This window comes from Gastrolobium bilobum, unplaced genomic scaffold, assembly GCF_033153095.1.
Source record: "Gastrolobium bilobum isolate Gb01-03AN ecotype WA unplaced genomic scaffold, APGP_CSIRO_Gbil_v1 utg10593, whole genome shotgun sequence".
NCBI lineage: Eukaryota > Viridiplantae > Streptophyta > Magnoliopsida > Fabales > Fabaceae > Gastrolobium > Gastrolobium bilobum.
This window is the reverse complement of record NW_026895851.1, coordinates 76,122-96,866: the sequence shown is the minus strand read 5'-3', so window position 1 is coordinate 96,866 and position 20,745 is coordinate 76,122. Positions and strand designations below refer to the sequence as shown.

Genomic DNA, 20,745 nt, shown 5'->3' with positions numbered 1-20,745 from the left:
TATAGAAGATGGAGACACCAAGATTGGAAATCAAGAAGAAAAACAGTCTTGAGCACAATATTGGGTCTGAAAAAAAAATTGAAGAAGAAAAAGAAGATATCAAAGAAGAAGCAAAAGACAAAATCAACGGAAGAGAAGAAGAAGAAACAACTACAGAAGAAGAAGATGACAAGGTAGAAGGGGAAGAAAAAGAAGATGTAGAAGAAGAAGAAGATGCAAAAGAAATCAAAGAATAGGAAGATGATAAAGAAGACAACGAAAGAAGAGAAAGAAGATGGAGAAAGGACGAAGTTGGTCTCCACGACCAAATTGATCTGGGTTGCATCTCCATGAATCAAATGATGGCTGTTGAGATATATAGTCCCACATTGGTTGTATGTGCAACTAATGTGGAGTTTATAAGGTCTTGGGCACTCCCACCCTTTGAGCTAGCTTTTGGGGTGATGTATCCCAAGGTTCTTTACATGGTATCAGAGCCTCGCCGTCCCCCACTTTCTCTTGTGGCGTTTCTTAGTACAGGAAGGCTGGGCCTGTTGCATTGTCCACTCTTCAAGCCCAATGGGCTCTCGTGTGAGGGGGCGTGTTGAGATATATAGTCCCACATTGGTTGTATGTGCAACTAATGTGGAGTTTATAAGGTCTTAGGCACTCCCACCCTTTGAGCTAGCTTTTGGGGTGGTGTATCCCAAGGTTCTTTACATGTGCACAGAAACAGAATGGTTAGAGAAAGTAATGGTGCAAGTGAGGGAGTGGATCAACTTACTAATAGAAATTAAGTTATAAGGGATGCCAGGAATGTAATAGACAGATGTCAGCGCCAAGGTAGAGGTCGGACGAGCTTGTCCAATCCCACGAACTGGGGGTTTGGTTCCATCCGCAAGGGTAAAAGACGGTAAATGATCAGAATCAGTAAGAGATGTAAAGAGTTCCTTATTACCACAGAGATGATCGGTAGCACCGGAGTCAAATATCCAAGTGCCAAGTGATGTAGAATGAGAAACACAAGCAACAGGATTACCAGTATAAGGCTGAGATTGAGGAGAAGCCTTCCTGAGAGGGGTTTGGAGTGCAGCATAGTCCGAACCTGAACCAAATGATGCATTGTCTGACTGAGCTATATTTGCAACAATAGAAGGAGAGTTAACCTCCGAGAGATCAGGAGATGTTGCTGCCATTTAAAGATAAAATATAAAAGCCGTAAACGAAGGCAAACGATATCCAATCAAGAAGAACCACGCGTCTAAGGTCAGACCCACAGAGAAACAATCACAGATCCAAAAAGGGGAGGAGAAGGCGAGCTTCTCTGTCCAAGGTCGGCCGGAAAAAGCCGCCGGAATAGTGCTCACGCGCCGGCAGAAGGTGGCGCGTGAAGCCCACGCGCAGAGAAGACAGGTGGCGCGTGACGGCGCGTGGGAGATGCGTTGCTGACCGGACCACCACAGACCTGGTCGCCGGGAAGAGAGGGTCCTGATCGCGTGAAGTTTGGTCGGAAAAGTCGCCGGAAAAAGTCTCTGGTTGCCTGAACAGTGATTCTGACGGCGGGCGGTGGTTCCGGTGGCCGTCGGAGGTGCTGACGCGTTTGGAAAAATCACTCAGAGGCTGTTTACAGCCCTAGAAGGCTTGCCAGAAGGACGCACGGCAAGAAAGAGGACTCCTAAGCAGTGGGCTTAGGTTTTAAAGCAAAAAACAAGGTTTCTAAGCGGAGGCGAGGGTTCCCAGAACGAAAGAACTCCATCTCTGCTTCCGCATATATATCTTTTCCTTCCTTTTTACTGCCGTGCATCATACCGGCAACCATCCTTTCACACCTAACCCTTATTTAGTCACAAATTTCTTGTCCTCAACCTCGTATCATCAGGAAAAAGATCGTAAGCCTCCGTTCATCGCCGGAAACCGCCACAAAACCACCATCTGCCACTGTTCACCGCCGTCAGACAGCTTTTCCGGCGACTTTTCCGACCAACCACCACGCGATCAGGAGCGGCTCAGGGAGGCGACCCTGTCTGTCCAAGCTGCGTGTTGATCGGAGCATCCACGCGCCGGTGGAAGTCTCTGGCGGCCGAACCACTGTTCCGGCGCGTGAGCCACCGTCCGGCCACCGTTCCAGGCCGGAACACCACCATCTTGCTCGCCTCCTCACCCTCTTTCCAGATTTGGTCTCCGTTCGTTGTGGGTCCCATTCATTTGAAAGATATCAGTGAAAAACCCGCTGTTTGGACGCTTTTGTGCAACGTTTTTGCGCGATTTCTTGCTTTCTTGTAGTTCTTTGCTATTTTCTGGTCATGTCCTTTTATTTTGTGATGGAGGGCTCAAATAATGCGTCCAAAAACACGACTGGCATCATCTCCGGTACTACCCCATCTCCATTCTTTTCTCGGGCCAGTGATTCCAATTGGAACAGTGGACGCGGTCGCAGACGTGGCCGCAGACAGAGGCCTCGTTGCAATTATTGCCAGAATCTTGGGCATTTTGAAGAACGCTGCTATAGGAAGTACCCTCATTTGAAGCCACCGTCTGCCAAATTTGCTCAAACTGATGTTACGCCACCTTCAACTGGATTAGTAACTCTTTCAAGTGCCGACTATGAGGCACTTCTCAAGAAAGTTTCTTCTCAGCATCCTACTCAAGACACTGGTAATCATGTTGCTTGTTTTTATCAATCATCTCTTGGACCCTGGATAATAGACTCAGGTGCTACTCATCATCTTTGTGGTAATAAAGATCTCTTCACTTCACTTTCTTATTCTAATAACCTACCCCCTGTCACTCTTGCTGATGGCACTAAGGCTTCTGCTCGTGGAATTGGGGAAGCCAACCCAACTCCCCTTTTAACTTTGAGTTCTGTTTATTATATACCTGGCATTCCTTTTAATTTAATCTCTGTTAGTCAGTTGATTCATTCTCTTTCATGTACTATTACCTTCTCTAACCAATCCTTTTCTATGCAGGATTCGGGTACGGGGAAGACGATTGGAGCAGGCGTTGAGTCACGAGGTCTCTACTATCTGATTGCACCACCTTCTCCAGTAGCCTGTTCTCTCACAGAGTCTCCTGAGCTAATTCACAGCCGTCTGGGTCATCCAAACCTCTCCAAGCTTCAGCATATGGTTCCCTTTTTATCCAATCTTAAGTCTTTAAACTGTCATTCTTGTCAGCAAGGAAAACACACTCGCTCCTCCTTTGCTAATAGAGTTAATAAAAGAGCTGATGCTCCTTTTTCTATTGTTCATTCTGAAATTTGGGGTCCGAGTCGAACAACGTCTGTTTTGGGTTTTCAGTATTTTGTCACCTTTATTGATGATTTCTCCCGTTGCACTTGGGTTTATTTAATGAAAAATCGTTCTGAGTTATTTTCAATTTATCAAAAGTTTTGTGCAGAAATAAAAACTCAATTTGGTGCTTCTATTCAAATCTTGCGCACTGATAATGCAAAAGAGTATGTGTCTCTTGAATTTTCTAAATTTCTGGATACACAAGGGACGATACACCAGACTACCTGTCCCCACACTCCACAACAAAATGGAGTCGCTGAACGTAAAAATAGACATCTAGTTGAAACTGCACGTACCCTTCTCATTCATATGAACGTCCCACTCCGTTTTTGGGCAAATGCTATTATCACCTCATGTTTCCTTATCAACCGCATGCCCTCTTCTGTGCTAAATAATGATGTTCCCCACAGTATTTTGTTTTCCGGAGCACCTTCTTATCCTCTGCCTTTACATATTTTTGGCTGTACTTGTTTTGTTCATGATCTTACTCCAGGTAAAGACAAGTTGACATCCAAGGCCTTCAAATGTATTTTCCTTGGGTATACACGTTTTCAAAAAGGGTATCGTTGCTATTCTCCTGATCTCAAGCGTTATATCGTTTCTGCTGATGTCACTTTCCTTGATCAGCAGCCTTTTCACTCTACTCCGTCTCCAGTGTCCCAAGTTGATCAGGTCCTTCCTGTTCCTTTTCTTGACTTGTCTTTACCAGCTGCAGGTGACCCTATTCCAGAGGAGCAACCAATTACCTCCATACCTGCAGATCGTCCTCTCCTCACATACCAGCGTCGTCAGCCTGCACCTCCTCCGACTTTGCCTCTTGATGACTCATCGCCCTTTCCCGTCGGCTCTTCTCCTCCGGATCCTCCATCAGAGACTCCTCCCATTGGGAAATTCGTTCCCTCAAACTCCAATGTCAAGCGGGTCCAGGGGAAGCCCGTGGCGGGGGCCACCACCAATGAGCTAAGGCTACACCAACCGTAGCAAGTGGATCCGACACCATGTCTCAACCCAAAACCTTAAGGCATTGGATTCATGGGTCATTTCACTTATATACTCTTCACTTAGCTCATCACCAACCAATGTGGGACTCATCACACTTGAATATCTCAACAATCTCCCCCTCAAGTGTGAAACCCACCATTGGTATGCTCCCCCTCAACCGAGTACCCGAAGCGCAAAGTACTCGACCCGCCTCCTAGCCAATCACTAGGCTAGCTCGAGCCCAATCCGGCTGTGATACCACTGTTGGGAAATTCGTTCCTTCAAACTCCAATGTCAAGCGGGTCCAGGGGAAGCCCGTGGCGGGGGCCACCACCAATGAGCTAAGGCTACACCAACCGTAGCAAGTGGATCCGACACCATGTCTCAACCCAAAACCTTAAGGCATTGGGTTCATGGGTCCTTTCACTTATATACTCTTCACTTAGCTCATTACCAACCAATGTGGGACTCATCACACTTGAATATCTCAACAATATGGCCTTAGCGCAGAGAGTGGAAGAAAGGGAACTAATCTTGAGCCACATAGGAATTAAGCCTGGAGGAGGAAGCAGGTATCGAAGACGACCCGCTTTATCAAATATAGAAAATCGAAATGGGGTGCAGGGAGTTCACGTGATAGGGCGAACAAGTCCAAATGCTTTGGCCCAAAGAAGGGTAATTCAAGGTAATGGCCCAGACTTATCCCAAATAGATAGTGGAGGAGGGCATTATTTCAGACCCGCTTTGCACAATAGGGCCACAAATGCTAATAATCCATAAAATAAGCCCACATTAGTACATAATGAAGGACGAAACACAAGTAGGTTGGGCTCACAAAATACAATACAAACGAATGGCCCAAATCATAACATGTTGGCTGGGTCAAGGGACTCTAATCGAACAAATGTAGCATCCTCCAACTAAAAAAATAGGGCTAGACGAAACCCTTACGGAAATGGAGGAGAGAGTTTAGCAGGGCTCAGACACTTGTCGTCAGACGAATTAAATGACAAACGACAACGGAATCTGTGTTTTTGTTGTGAAGCGTCTTATTCACCAGATCATGTGCGCTGCCCACCTAAATGGCATGCTTATCGACAATGAGGAACCAGAAGCTGGGGCAAAGGATTTGATGGCTGAGAATGAAGGAACAGAGACGCAATAACCTCTCCATCTTAGTGCCCACAATGTGGTAGAACTAACCACAAACAGGTTACTCAAACTGTAGGAAGAGATCAGAGGGCGTAAGGTGGTGGACCTAGTAGTAATTTCATAGCTAGCAAGCTGGCAACAGAGTTGGGACTTACAATGAACAATGCATGCATGGTTATAGGTATCATCCAGGGGCAGATGGCTATCATCCAGGGGGACCCGTCTCTCTCTTGCAGTAGGTTATCGTACAAGGGGTTCAATCGTTCTTGGACGAAAGGAGTGGAGGAATATTATTGTTAGAATTAGGGTTCTTTACAATTATATAGAATTAGGGTTCTGTGTGGTGGAGTTACAATAGAATCCAAAGTAATCAAGGAAAAGGGTGACCTTTAAAAGGCTCAATAAAGCTTGAAGGAAGAAGACAAAAGGTTATTATGTAGAGTTAGGATTTTTGACTACGGAGGAGGGTAAAAAAGAAGAACAATCACAAGATATGGTAGAGATACTATATAATAACCCAAACCTGTAAAATAAGTAATTAGGAATTTTCCATAATTTATCAGATAATAATTAGATCAGAAATCTAATTATCAATAATTAAGTCACTTTTCATATAAAAGTGCAATTATAAAGAGTTTTGGGATAAATGCAAATATACAAATTGTAAATAAATTAGTGGACATATTAGAAATGTTAAGCTAATTGGCTAGAATAAGATAAAAAGAGAGGTTAATAGAGTAAGTGACCAAGTCATTGACCAAGTCATAAGTGAGTAAAACACTTAAAGACTTCACATTTTACACTTAAGAAAAGCATGACCTTTGACCTCTTCTTCCTCACGACATGTGGATGGCCATTTGTAGAGAGAGAAAACTTGAAAACTACACATTGAGCTAGAGTGCATGAAACCAAAAACTTTCAACTTAAAAGTTGCTTGGAATCTCATCCTCGGTAAAACCCAACTTTCATCTTCGAATTCGAGGCATTGTGTAATGAGTTTCTTCCTTCACAAAGTTTGGAGAGATTTTGGAGTTTTGGGTTATTGAGAGAGTTTGAGCTCATTGGTGCTTGGGAAAGCTTCCTCCAAGGATTCTAGGAGGATTTATGGTAAGAAATATCCATTAATTTCAAGTTTCTACGGATTTTTGAAAATCTTAGATTTTTGGTGAATAGTGCCACGAAAATTTGATGGTTTGATGAATTAGAAGTTTATTTGTATAAATATTCCATTGTAGAACATGCTTAGAATTGGTTCTTGATAAAGGAAAACCAAAGAAATCACCATTTGACCATACTTTAGAAATTGGTCATGAAAAGTGTATGATTTTGTGATTTAAGTCGTGAGAATGGAATATTGATGGATAGTCTTGTGTTGTTATTGGTTGTGTAGTGTTGAGCCAATTGATATATTGGTTGAAGAGCAACCGTGGGAACCAACAATTGTTCAAGACTCAAGTTTCTTGATTTCTACCAAAGAGGGTAAGTTGAGATTTATAAGAAAATGATGGATTTCTAGTCAATAGCTTAACATGTTGTGTGTTGTATGATTTAATAATCACAATTCCACATTTTGCCATAGGTTTCCTTGTGAGATGTGTTGTAATTGAGGCTCTTGAAGCAGAAAACAGCAAGTATCAGAAGTTTACAACAAGTAAACTTCTGGACCTTGGGGTTAAGTTCCACCATGCTCCATTGGAGTAATGGTTTCAGTGATAAATGTGCATTGTAGTATTAGAACATGATATGATACATCCGTGGATGCATGAGATATATGTATGTTTATGAGAATTCTCTAGCCAATAGAAATATATGTATGTACACAGAGACATCTATTTCCCTTGGAGCACAGCCCCTTGAGGGACTCCTTGTGGAGTATTTCCTAGGAATATAGCCTTAAATGGAACTCTATAAGGAAATACCAAAGAGACACAGCCCTAGTGAACCTCTCTTGAAAGTTCCATATCAAAGAACAGAGTATACAGTATAGAAATGACAGAGTATGATGTGCGTATGTTATGTTTATTTTAATGTGATGCATGTGAAGTGAACTATAGGGTGGAGTAATCCTCCAAGAACTCTTAGTTTACTGAGATTTTTATCTCATCACGTGGCAAGAAGCCCATATTTCATAATGAGCATGATATACAGCCAAGGGTCACATTTAGTAAGGTAAAAGTTAGTCCATATTTCTGGATATATGTTAAAGTTTAGATTCCAATTTCAACTGTTATGTAAAGAGTATGGTATTAAGTCAATTGATGAGTTTCCGCACAATGTATGAGTTGCAATTAAATCTTTGAATTATGTAAGTACATAATCAATGTTATGTAGAGAATAAAAAATAAAAATACCACTCCCCGTTAAACCCGACTAGTGAGTGCGGGGTGGAGGTAATCCTTGTACGCAGTCTTACCCTTGCATACAAAAAGGTTGTTTCCTGGATTCGAACTTATGACATTTCAGTCATGAAGGAGTAGCTTTACCACTGCTCCGGTTCACCCCCATAAAAAGAATAAAAAGAAAAAAATTATCCGTAATTTTAATTTAATTGCTTTGATTGTAACTGTGTTTAATATCATATGCAATGACAACAAACCGGTTGCAAATGGGGTGTACATACTACAACATTTCTCAAGAGTATTCCAGGAACCTACTGGACTACCTCCAAGTAGACAATGTGACCATCGAATTTTGTTGAAAAAAGTAGCAAATGTACCCAATGACAGTTCCTTCACTTCATGCATTACTTAGTTCCTTCACTTCATGCATTACTTAGTCTGTATGCTTCAAATAATGGGACTCGGGTGGAAGTTCTCTCACATTACCTGTCATCTTTCTTCACCTTGAGGACAAGGTAAGTTTTGGAGAGGGAATATTGACAGGCCTAAAAAAGAGGGAGTAAGTTAGTTAGTAGGGGATTCTTTTAGATTATTCTTAGAGGAGGGGATAAAAGGAGAGGGAATCGGTGGAGTGAGCGGAGCATGAATTAAGCATTCTGGTGAGTGGGAAATTGGGGATCTATTGGAGCCTAGGTCTATTGGTTCAAAGGGTGAGCTAGGAAGGGTCTTATTAGTGTCTTGTTCTTGTATTTGTAAGAGGCTTTGCCTCCATTGATTAAAAGAAATAAACAGTGAGCATTTTGGGTTCCATCAAAAACCAACTCAGAAAACAAGTTAACAGGATACCTATTTTGTTTTATACATGCTGAATAAAGTCAGCAGTAAATTTTTTCATTGATATACATAGTTGAAAACATCGCAAATCATGCAACTCAAGAAATCTATTTCCTATCATAACAAAATCCAATCAAATGAGAATCATCTTCTGTTCAGAAATGTTTGAACAAATTTAGCAGAAAAACATGCAGCCGGCATATCTCTAACTGATATCAGCATAACATATTATACCAATCACAACATTTCAAACTAACTTACAAGAACACGATTAATAGGACAACGATTTTTATTTAGAGATGTATGAACAAACTTAGCAGCAAAGCTTGTAGATGGATTGTCTGAATAGCCAATTGCTGGCAACATCTGCATGAAACATAGCATAAGGTTAAAATCTATGGAAACAAGTTGATGATTACAACAAAAAATTCTCAAAATCAACCAAGCTATGTTATTACGATAAAGGTAAAGTGCAAACAAACTTGAAACAAATAAAAAAAAGGTACAAAACCAAAAAGAAGCTCACTGACATCAATTGCTGCTGCCAGGGTAGGTTGCAGTACTGTCCTATCCCTTGAATCCCGCTGCCACATACGAATCTGAAGGCAGATTCAGATTACCTATTAATTTCCAAGTGAAATATGCACAGATGGAGATGACCAAGTGAAAAGCTTTGCAATATCGCTATGAGCCTTTGGATGAAAATGTAAATTGATAATTCCATTAGTAAGCACTAATCATTACCTGCATATAACGCACAACTGTGCTCGTATAATCAACTGCCTTCCGTTGAGTAAGCTTTCTTATTCTTTTTGCACCATGGCTATCACTATGAACTGTAAAAAATATTCACCGTCAAATTACAATAGTCGTCAAAAACCCAAACCCAAAATTCTCAGCAAATTTAGCTAAGCTTATGGAGAATGAAGAAGATATATAAATTCAATGCCTTGAACTAAAACTATGTGCAGGCAAACATTTTTCTAACACCACAAAAAACCATCTTGTAGATGAAGTAGAGAAAATTTTCATTTAGAAGGAAAAAAATAAAAGAAAAACTATTCAAGGGAAAAGAGTAATAAAATACAATGATGACATACCCTCCAGAAGTGAGGAAACAAATATACATTCAAAAGAAAAGATTCAACAAATTAGCCTGACATGTCCACTCAACTAATGACTGTGGGGAAAAAATACTCATAAGCATGTGTTAAGAGTGTTAGTGTTAATAGTGTAAAAGTCCCACATTGAGTGTGTCTCTTTGTATTCTTCAATTGGTTTGCTATATAATAGCACCAATGTTGTGTAGTTTAATACAACAAGGATTACTATCATTTTCTCTTGTATCTATAATATTCAACATGGTATCTAGAGCCTAACAAGAGGAATCTTAATTCGTTCAACTTTGTTCTATTTTCCATAATTTTAATATGGTTATAGAGAGATATCACCCTCCTTGAGGGATTCCCGTTGCTATTTCCTTTTCGGATTTTTCTTAGTATGCTTTGTGACTGCAGCTTAGATTGATCTGTCACATCAGACAAGAATGATCCTTGGGAAGTTGTTGGGTTGACCACCGTTGTCGTTGACTGACCACCGTTGACCGCGTCGTCCACCGTTGACAGCCGTCTCCGGCGACTTTTCCAGTGACTTTTCCGATGACTTTCCGGCGACTTTTTCGGCGATCCACCACCGTCTCCGACGACTTTTCCGACGACCCACCGCCGTCTCCGGCGACTTTTCCGATTCCGCGAAGCTTTGTTTTTCTTTAATCTTCTTTCTTCCCAAGATGGAGTATTTATACTAGTCATCATCCATCTTGAGGGGGAGTACTGTCCAAGTTGCTGATGTTGTCTCCGCTGATGATAATTTTAGCACTGTTTAGAAGTTCCTCTTAAGGGGGACACTGTCCATGTTGCTGATGGTCATTCCAGCACAATTGTCTTTGCCGATGATAATTCCGGCACTGTTTAGAAGTTCCTCTTGAGGGGGAGCACTGTCCATGTTGCTGATGGTCATTCCAGCACAATTGTCTTTGCCGATTGTAATTCTGGCACTGTTTAGAAGTTCCTCTTGAGGGGGAACACTGTCCATGTTGTTGATGGTCATTCCAGCACAATTGTCTTTGCCGATGATAATTCCGACACTGTTTAGAAGTTCTTCTTGAGGGGAGCACCGTCCATGTTGCTGATGGTCATTCCAGCAAAATTGTCTTTGTCGATGATCATTCCGGCATCTTCCATGTTGATGTTCATTTCGACGCCATTTTTAGCACATTGTTGATTTTTGGTTTCTAATTTAGGAGATTTATTTTGATGTTATGTTACTTGGTCTTTCTTGTAATAAGCTTGTAGCATAGTCAAGGGGAAACCACGGCTGCTCACCAACTGTTAAATGAAATGTCTGAGAGGGATCTTGATGCTGATGTCCTGGTTAGCTCAGTTGTCTTTGCCGATGATATTTCCGGCACCATCCATGCTTTGATGTCCATTCCAGCACTGTCTCTTTATCAGCTCTTCACACTGATGGTCATTCCAGTTGATTTGTTGTACTTAGTCATTTCATTTCGTTGATGTAGCATTGTTGTTTTTGGTTCCTAATGGGAGTATTATTTATGTATGAAGCTTGTAGCATATGATCTATATGCTACAGCTTGAGGGGGAGTGTTAAGAGTGTTAGTGTTAATAGTGTAGAAGTCCCACATTGAGTGTGTCTCTTTGTATTCTTCAATTGGTTTGCTATATAATAGCACCAATGTTGTGTAGTTTAATACAACAAGGATTACTATCATTTCCTCTTATATCTATAATATTCAAGAGCATGTGTGCAGAGAACCGCAGAGAAACAGATTATTTATTCTATCCAAAGAAAACAAGGTTGCAAAACATGATAATTAAAAATCATGTATATCAAACTATGGCAAACTGATGCACTTACAGTTGGCCCATTGTACATGGCCCAACCATTGATTCAAGAAGCTTGTAGTCGACTAGAGTTATGGCCCAATAAGTATGACCAAATTGTTGAAAAAGGCAATAATTTGAAATATAACAAATTACAATCGAATCCAAGTCCCAATAAAGCAACATATATGATTGTGATTTATTTGGGAAGAAAAGGAAAGCAACACATCTGGCGTGATTTGAGATTAAAAATTTGCTCAATTATTGAAAGAGGCAGTGATTTGAAATATAACAAATTACAATTGAATCCAAGTCTCAATAAAGCAGCATATGTGATTGTGATTTGTTTGGGAAGAAAAGGAAAGCAACACAATTGGTGTGATTTGAGATCTAAGATTTCGGATGTGTTTTGAATAATTTAATTGTAATTATTTATTTAATTTTAGAGGTTAATTACTACTATATTTATTTTAGGAAGTTTTATTTTTTTTAGGATTTTAGATTTTTGAATCAATTTGTAATTAGTCTATAAAAGGGTGCTTATGACCCTTATTCTAGGAGTTGAATTTTGTTATTTGATAATTAGAAATTGAGAACCGGAGGGTTACTCTTTTGTGAAAATCCTAACTTTCTGTTTAGCCACTTTTCTATTCGCTTTCCGTTGGCCCATTGTACATGGCCCAACCATTGATTCAAGAAGCTTGTAGTCGACTAGAGTTATGGCCCAATAAGTATGACCCAATCGTTGAAAAAGGCAATAATTTGAAATATAACAAATTACAATCGAATCCAAGTCCCAATAAAGCCACATATATGATTGTGATTTATTTGGGAAGAAAAGGAAAGCAACACATCTGGCGTGATTTGAGATTAAAAATTTGCTCAATTATTGAAAGAGGCAATGATTTAAAATATAACAAATTACAATTGAATCCAAGTCTCAATAAAGCAGCATATGTGATTGTGATTTGTTTGGGAAGAAAAGGAAAGCAACACATTTGGTGTGATTTGAGATCTAAGATTTCGGATGTGTTTTGAATAATTTAATTGTAATTATTTATTTAATTTTAGAGGTTAATTACTACTATATTTATTTTAGGAAGATTTATTTTTTTTAGGATTTTAGATTTTTGAATCAATTTGAAATTAGTCTATAAAAGGGTGCTTACGACCCTTGTTCTAGGAGTTGAATTTTGTTATTTGATAATTAGAAATTGAGAACCGGAGGGTTACTCTTTTGTGAAAATCCTAACTTTCTGTTTAGCCACTTTTCTATTCGCTTTCCGTTGGCCCATTGTACATGGCCCAACCATTGATTCAAGAAGCTTGTAGTCGACTAGAGTTATGGCCCAATAAGTATGACCCAATTGTTGAAAAAGGCAATAATTTGAAATATAACAAATTACAATCGAATCCAAGTCCCAATAAAGCCACATATATGATTGTGATTTATTTGGGAAGAAAAGGAAAGCAACACATCTGGCGTGATTTGAGATTAAAAATTTGCTCAATTATTGAAAGAGGCAGTGATTTGAAATATAACAAATTACAATTGAATCCAAGTCTCAATAAAGCAGCATATGTGATTGTGATTTGTTTGGGAAGAAAAGGAAAGCAACACATTTGGTGTGATTTGAGATCTAAGATTTCGGATGTGTTTTGAATAATTTAATTGTAATTATTTATTTAATTTTAGAGGTTAATTACTACTATATTTATTTTAGGAAGATTTATTTTTTTTAGGATTTTAGATTTTTGAATCAATTTGAAATTAGTCTATAAAAGGGTGCTTACGACCCTTGTTCTAGGAGTTGAATTTTGTTATTTGATAATTAGAAATTGAGAACCGGAGGGTTACTCTTTTGTGAAAATCCTAACTTTCTGTTTAGCCACTTTTCTATTCGCTTTCCGTTGGCCCATTGTACATGGCCCAACCATTGATTCAAGAAGCTTGTAGTCGACTAGAGTTATGGCCCAATAAGTATGACCCAATCGTTGAAAAAGGCAATAATTTGAAATATAACAAATTACAATCGAATCCAAGTCCCAATAAAGCCACATATATGATTGTGATTTATTTGGGAAGAAAAGGAAAGCAACACATCTGGCGTGATTTGAGATTAAAAATTTGCTCAATTATTGAAAGAGGCAATGATTTAAAATATAACAAATTACAATTGAATCCAAGTCTCAATAAAGCAGCATATGTGATTGTGATTTGTTTGGGAAGAAAAGGAAAGCAACACATTTGGTGTGATTTGAGATCTAAGATTTCGGATGTGTTTTGAATAATTTAATTGTAATTATTTATTTAATTTTAGAGGTTAATTACTACTATATTTATTTTAGGAAGATTTATTTTTTTTAGGATTTTAGATTTTTGAATCAATTTGAAATTAGTCTATAAAAGGGTGCTTACGACCCTTGTTCTAGGAGTTGAATTTTGTTATTTGATAATTAGAAATTGAGAACCGGAGGGTTACTCTTTTGTGAAAATCCTAACTTTCTGTTTAGCCACTTTTCTATTCGCTTTCCGTTGGCCCATTGTACATGGCCCAACCATTGATTCAAGAAGCTTGTAGTCGACTAGAGTTATGGCCCAATAAGTATGACCCAATTGTTGAAAAAGGCAATAATTTGAAATATAACAAATTACAATCGAATCCAAGTCCCAATAAAGCCACATATATGATTGTGATTTATTTGGGAAGAAAAGGAAAGCAACACATCTGGCGTGATTTGAGATTAAAAATTTGCTCAATTATTGAAAGAGGCAGTGATTTGAAATATAACAAATTACAATTGAATCCAAGTCTCAATAAAGCAGCATATGTGATTGTGATTTGTTTGGGAAGAAAAGGAAAGCAACACATTTGGTGTGATTTGAGATCTAAGATTTCGGATGTGTTTTGAATAATTTAATTGTAATTATTTATTTAATTTTAGAGGTTAATTACTACTATATTTATTTTAGGAAGATTTATTTTTTTTAGGATTTTAGATTTTTGAATCAATTTGAAATTAGTCTATAAAAGGGTGCTTACGACCCTTGTTCTAGGAGTTGAATTTTGTTATTTGATAATTAGAAATTGAGAACCGGAGGGTTACTCTTTTGTGAAAATCCTAACTTTCTGTTTAGCCACTTTTCTATTCGCTTTCCGTTGGCCCATTGTACATGGCCCAACCATTGATTCAAGAAGCTTGTAGTCGACTAGAGTTATGGCCCAATAAGTATGACCCAATCGTTGAAAAAGGCAATAATTTGAAATATAACAAATTACAATCGAATCCAAGTCCCAATAAAGCCACATATATGATTGTGATTTATTTGGGAAGAAAAGGAAAGCAACACATCTGGCGTGATTTGAGATTAAAAATTTGCTCAATTATTGAAAGAGGCAATGATTTAAAATATAACAAATTACAATTGAATCCAAGTCTCAATAAAGCAGCATATGTGATTGTGATTTGTTTGGGAAGAAAAGGAAAGCAACACATTTGGTGTGATTTGAGATCTAAGATTTCGGATGTGTTTTGAATAATTTAATTGTAATTATTTATTTAATTTTAGAGGTTAATTACTACTATATTTATTTTAGGAAGATTTATTTTTTTTAGGATTTTAGATTTTTGAATCAATTTGAAATTAGTCTATAAAAGGGTGCTTACGACCCTTGTTCTAGGAGTTGAATTTTGTTATTTGATAATTAGAAATTGAGAACCGGAGGGTTACTCTTTTGTGAAAATCCTAACTTTCTGTTTAGCCACTTTTCTATTCGCTTTCCGTTGGCCCATTGTACATGGCCCAACCATTGATTCAAGAAGCTTGTAGTCGACTAGAGTTATGGCCCAATAAGTATGACCCAATTGTTGAAAAAGGCAATAATTTGAAATATAACAAATTACAATCGAATCCAAGTCCCAATAAAGCCACATATATGATTGTGATTTATTTGGGAAGAAAAGGAAAGCAACACATCTGGCGTGATTTGAGATTAAAAATTTGCTCAATTATTGAAAGAGGCAGTGATTTGAAATATAACAAATTACAATTGAATCCAAGTCTCAATAAAGCAGCATATGTGATTGTGATTTGTTTGGGAAGAAAAGGAAAGCAACACATTTGGTGTGATTTGAGATCTAAGATTTCGGATGTGTTTTGAATAATTTAATTGTAATTATTTATTTAATTTTAGAGGTTAATTACTACTATATTTATTTTAGGAAGATTTATTTTTTTTAGGATTTTAGATTTTTGAATCAATTTGAAATTAGTCTATAAAAGGGTGCTTACGACCCTTGTTCTAGGAGTTGAATTTTGTTATTTGATAATTAGAAATTGAGAACCGGAGGGTTACTCTTTTGTGAAAATCCTAACTTTCTGTTTAGCCACTTTTCTATTCGCTTTCCGTTGGCCCATTGTACATGGCCCAACCATTGATTCAAGAAGCTTGTAGTCGACTAGAGTTATGGCCCAATAAGTATGACCCAATCGTTGAAAAAGGCAATAATTTGAAATATAACAAATTACAATCGAATCCAAGTCCCAATAAAGCCACATATATGATTGTGATTTATTTGGGAAGAAAAGGAAAGCAACACATCTGGCGTGATTTGAGATTAAAAATTTGCTCAATTATTGAAAGAGGCAATGATTTAAAATATAACAAATTACAATTGAATCCAAGTCTCAATAAAGCAGCATATGTGATTGTGATTTGTTTGGGAAGAAAAGGAAAGCAACACATTTGGTGTGATTTGAGATCTAAGATTTCGGATGTGTTTTGAATAATTTAATTGTAATTATTTATTTAATTTTAGAGGTTAATTACTACTATATTTATTTTAGGAAGATTTATTTTTTTTAGGATTTTAGATTTTTGAATCAATTTGAAATTAGTCTATAAAAGGGTGCTTACGACCCTTGTTCTAGGAGTTGAATTTTGTTATTTGATAATTAGAAATTGAGAACCGGAGGGTTACTCTTTTGTGAAAATCCTAACTTTCTGTTTAGCCACTTTTCTATTCGCTTTCCGTTGGCCCATTGTACATGGCCCAACCATTGATTCAAGAAGCTTGTAGTCGACTAGAGTTATGGCCCAATAAGTATGACCCAATTGTTGAAAAAGGCAATAATTTGAAATATAACAAATTACAATCGAATCCAAGTCCCAATAAAGCCACATATATGATTGTGATTTATTTGGGAAGAAAAGGAAAGCAACACATCTGGCGTGATTTGAGATTAAAAATTTGCTCAATTATTGAAAGAGGCAGTGATTTGAAATATAACAAATTACAATTGAATCCAAGTCTCAATAAAGCAGCATATGTGATTGTGATTTGTTTGGGAAGAAAAGGAAAGCAACACATTTGGTGTGATTTGAGATCTAAGATTTCGGATGTGTTTTGAATAATTTAATTGTAATTATTTATTTAATTTTAGAGGTTAATTACTACTATATTTATTTTAGGAAGATTTATTTTTTTTAGGATTTTAGATTTTTGAATCAATTTGAAATTAGTCTATAAAAGGGTGCTTACGACCCTTGTTCTAGGAGTTGAATTTTGTTATTTGATAATTAGAAATTGAGAACCGGAGGGTTACTCTTTTGTGAAAATCCTAACTTTCTGTTTAGCCACTTTTCTATTCGCTTTCCGTTGGCCCATTGTACATGGCCCAACCATTGATTCAAGAAGCTTGTAGTCGACTAGAGTTATGGCCCAATAAGTATGACCCAATCGTTGAAAAAGGCAATAATTTGAAATATAACAAATTACAATCGAATCCAAGTCCCAATAAAGCCACATATATGATTGTGATTTATTTGGGAAGAAAAGGAAAGCAACACATCTGGCGTGATTTGAGATTAAAAATTTGCTCAATTATTGAAAGAGGCAATGATTTAAAATATAACAAATTACAATTGAATCCAAGTCTCAATAAAGCAGCATATGTGATTGTGATTTGTTTGGGAAGAAAAGGAAAGCAACACATTTGGTGTGATTTGAGATCTAAGATTTCGGATGTGTTTTGAATAATTTAATTGTAATTATTTATTTAATTTTAGAGGTTAATTACTACTATATTTATTTTAGGAAGATTTATTTTTTTTAGGATTTTAGATTTTTGAATCAATTTGAAATTAGTCTATAAAAGGGTGCTTACGACCCTTGTTCTAGGAGTTGAATTTTGTTATTTGATAATTAGAAATTGAGAACCGGAGGGTTACTCTTTTGTGAAAATCCTAACTTTCTGTTTAGCCACTTTTCTATTCGCTTTCCGTTGGCCCATTGTACATGGCCCAACCATTGATTCAAGAAGCTTGTAGTCGACTAGAGTTATGGCCCAATAAGTATGACCCAATTGTTGAAAAAGGCAATAATTTGAAATATAACAAATTACAATCGAATCCAAGTCCCAATAAAGCCACATATATGATTGTGATTTATTTGGGAAGAAAAGGAAAGCAACACATCTGGCGTGATTTGAGATTAAAAATTTGCTCAATTATTGAAAGAGGCAGTGATTTGAAATATAACAAATTACAATTGAATCCAAGTCTCAATAAAGCAGCATATGTGATTGTGATTTGTTTGGGAAGAAAAGGAAAGCAACACATTTGGTGTGATTTGAGATCTAAGATTTCGGATGTGTTTTGAATAATTTAATTGTAATTATTTATTTAATTTTAGAGGTTAATTACTACTATATTTATTTTAGGAAGTTTTATTTTTTTTAGGATTTTAGATTTTTGAATCAATTTGTAATTAGTCTATAAAAGGGTGCTTATGACCCTTATTCTAGGAGTTGAATTTTGTTATTTGATAATTAGAAATTGAGAACCGGAGGGTTACTCTTTTGTGAAAATCCTAACTTTCTGTTTAGCCACTTTTCTATTCGCTTTCCGTTGGCCCATTGTACATGGCTCAACCATTGATTCAAGAAGCTTGTAGTCGACTAGAGTTATGGCCCAATAAGTATGACCCAATTGTTGAAAAAGGCAATAATTTGAAATATAACAAATTACAATCGAATCCAAGTCCCAATAAAGCCACATATATGACCCAAGTCACAAACATCCACAAGCTGCATCTTCAGAAGATTCTGATGAGCTTTTAAAATCTTAAGCCTCATCTGGTCATCTCATAACATGACCAAACCACGTTAGACGAGTTTATATCATATTCTCCATGGCAGGTGCTACTCCAACTTTTTCACTAACACGTCCATTCCTAATCTTATCTTTCCTTGTATGTTCAATCATCCACCTCAGCATTCTCATCACTGCTACACTCTTTTGCTTTTGTCATTATTTCACTGCCAAAATTTCACTCCTGCCATAGAACATCACCGGCCTTATAATTTGTCTGGTACAACTTGATGAACAAGAATTTTCCCTTGTGTTTGATATGCACCTTTTTTATCACAAAGTACACCTAAAGCATTTCTCTATTTCATTCACCCAGCTCAAATCGTAAACGCTATTCCTTTAATCGCCCCCATCACTTTGCAAGGTAGGTCCATGATACCTAAATTTCCAACTTTTAGCACAATGAGATACCTGAATTTCACCTCTAAAAATTTCCAACTCATTTCCCATTTAATCCATCTTACTCCTAGTTAATTAAAAACACTCTGATCACAAAGTTTCTGTCCAAAACTCAACTTCACAGTTTAATTCTCCATTCCTATCATCAACTAGGACAATATAACCCCAAAAAGAGAGAGACTAGCTCTTGGATTTACTAGTGCATGAATTATTTAACCAATCAAACATTGCTTAAAAAAAACAACACACACACACACTAGCCATATCATTGGGTTTATCCAGCAATATAAAGAAATTACAACAACCGACCATACCTACTAAAAATCAATAGCGAACAAGTGTTTCCATTATATTAAATTTCCCTAAATAATAATAATAACAAATGCATGAAGCAGAAAAACCGAACCATCGTAATGAGGCGGAGGGGGGCCTCCGGGACCGGGGTGGTGAAACTCAGGGGCAAGGTTCGTGGACGAAGCAGAAGGCTGGCGCATCATCGGCGGCGGCTGCGGCGGCGGTCCACGGTGAAATTCCGGACCTGGCTGCTGATGGTGGAAATGCGGCTGCTGCTGCTGCTGCTGCTGTTGCTGCTGTTGGTACTGGTGCTGGTGCTGATGCTGGTGCTGGTGGTTATGAGGATCATTGTACATCATTGTGACTCGGATTGGTAGAAAGTGCAAAGTCTGGGAATAAGAGACAAATGGAGATTTGGAAATGGAGAGAATAGGAGGGAGAAAAACCCTAAAACCCCTAATTTTGGTGGGGATTGGGAAAGAGAGAACCAAGAATGCGGAGCGGGAAAGAGAGAGAGAAAGATGGGATAAAACTGTAGACGACGGCGTTTTAATTAAAGTATGTGTTAGTACAGTTTGTTTAACAAAACTTTATAATGATTAGATAAGTTTATCAAAAAAATTAAAATAGAAACTTCAAATAAAAAAAAATTGTACAAAATGTTTTATTATTTTTTAAAAGTACAAAAATATTACTTTGTAAATTTAAAAAAAAAAAAAACTGCATATTGTTAAAGAAATGAAGTTAAAACAAACACACCCTTAATTGAGTGATTAAAAACGATGAAGATATATGTCATGCTTAATTTATTGACTAAATATTGCTTTTGATATAATAAAAAAATATGCCCACCAAAATATATATATATATATATATATATATATATATATATATATATATATATATATATAAGTGGCTATAACTGTTTTTGTCATGACTTTTATACATAATAATTAATATGTTTATTACTATATTTGATTCGATAATTTTTTAAAATCTAATTAAATTTTGTCAAACATAATGAAAAATACTAAAAGTCGTAACTTTTTTGTCAAATTTTTCATATAAAATAATTTAGTATATTTGTTGACTTTTAAATGAATGAGTAATTTCAGCTACTTTTTTATTTTATTTGGTGAAATCTACTACTTTATTTTATCTAGTAATCATCTTTAAATTTAATTGAATCCTGTCAAGATTCCTTTTTTTTCTATTTATGGATCGCAGCTACTTATTATTATTGTCTTTATAACGAAAAGATTTTGTTAATGAGTGCCTTAAAAAATAAAAACTATTAAATGCAAAGTTTAAGCATAGTAAATAGCATGTTAGACCTTTGAATGGGTATATTTAAAAAAGGATGATAAAGGTGATTAAGAAAAAATAAACAAAAAATATATAAAAGAGAAATATAAAA

At 36.9% G+C, this 20,745-nt stretch overlaps 1 protein-coding gene across 2 annotated transcripts in view; it reads right to left on the bottom strand.

Moving 5' to 3' along the window:
• LOC133296411 (flowering time control protein FY) overlaps nucleotides 1–19,788 on the bottom strand; it is a 42,513-nt gene extending 22,725 nt beyond the window's left edge. The window contains exons 1-4 of one of the 2 annotated variants that reach the window (XM_061495383.1): nucleotides 19,441–19,788; nucleotides 9,323–9,414; nucleotides 9,109–9,177; nucleotides 8,840–8,944 (exon numbers count right to left, since the gene is read on the bottom strand). In XM_061495383.1, the coding sequence (XP_061351367.1) occupies nucleotides 8,840–8,944; nucleotides 9,109–9,177; nucleotides 9,323–9,414; nucleotides 19,441–19,687 (513 nt within the window). In that variant the 5' untranslated portion in view covers nucleotides 19,688–19,788. Of the gene's footprint in view, nucleotides 1–8,839; nucleotides 8,945–9,108; nucleotides 9,199–9,322; nucleotides 9,415–19,440 lie in introns of those variants that run through there. The other variant, XM_061495384.1, reaches the window with a different exon arrangement.
• Nucleotides 19,789–20,745: the final 957 nt, after the last annotated feature.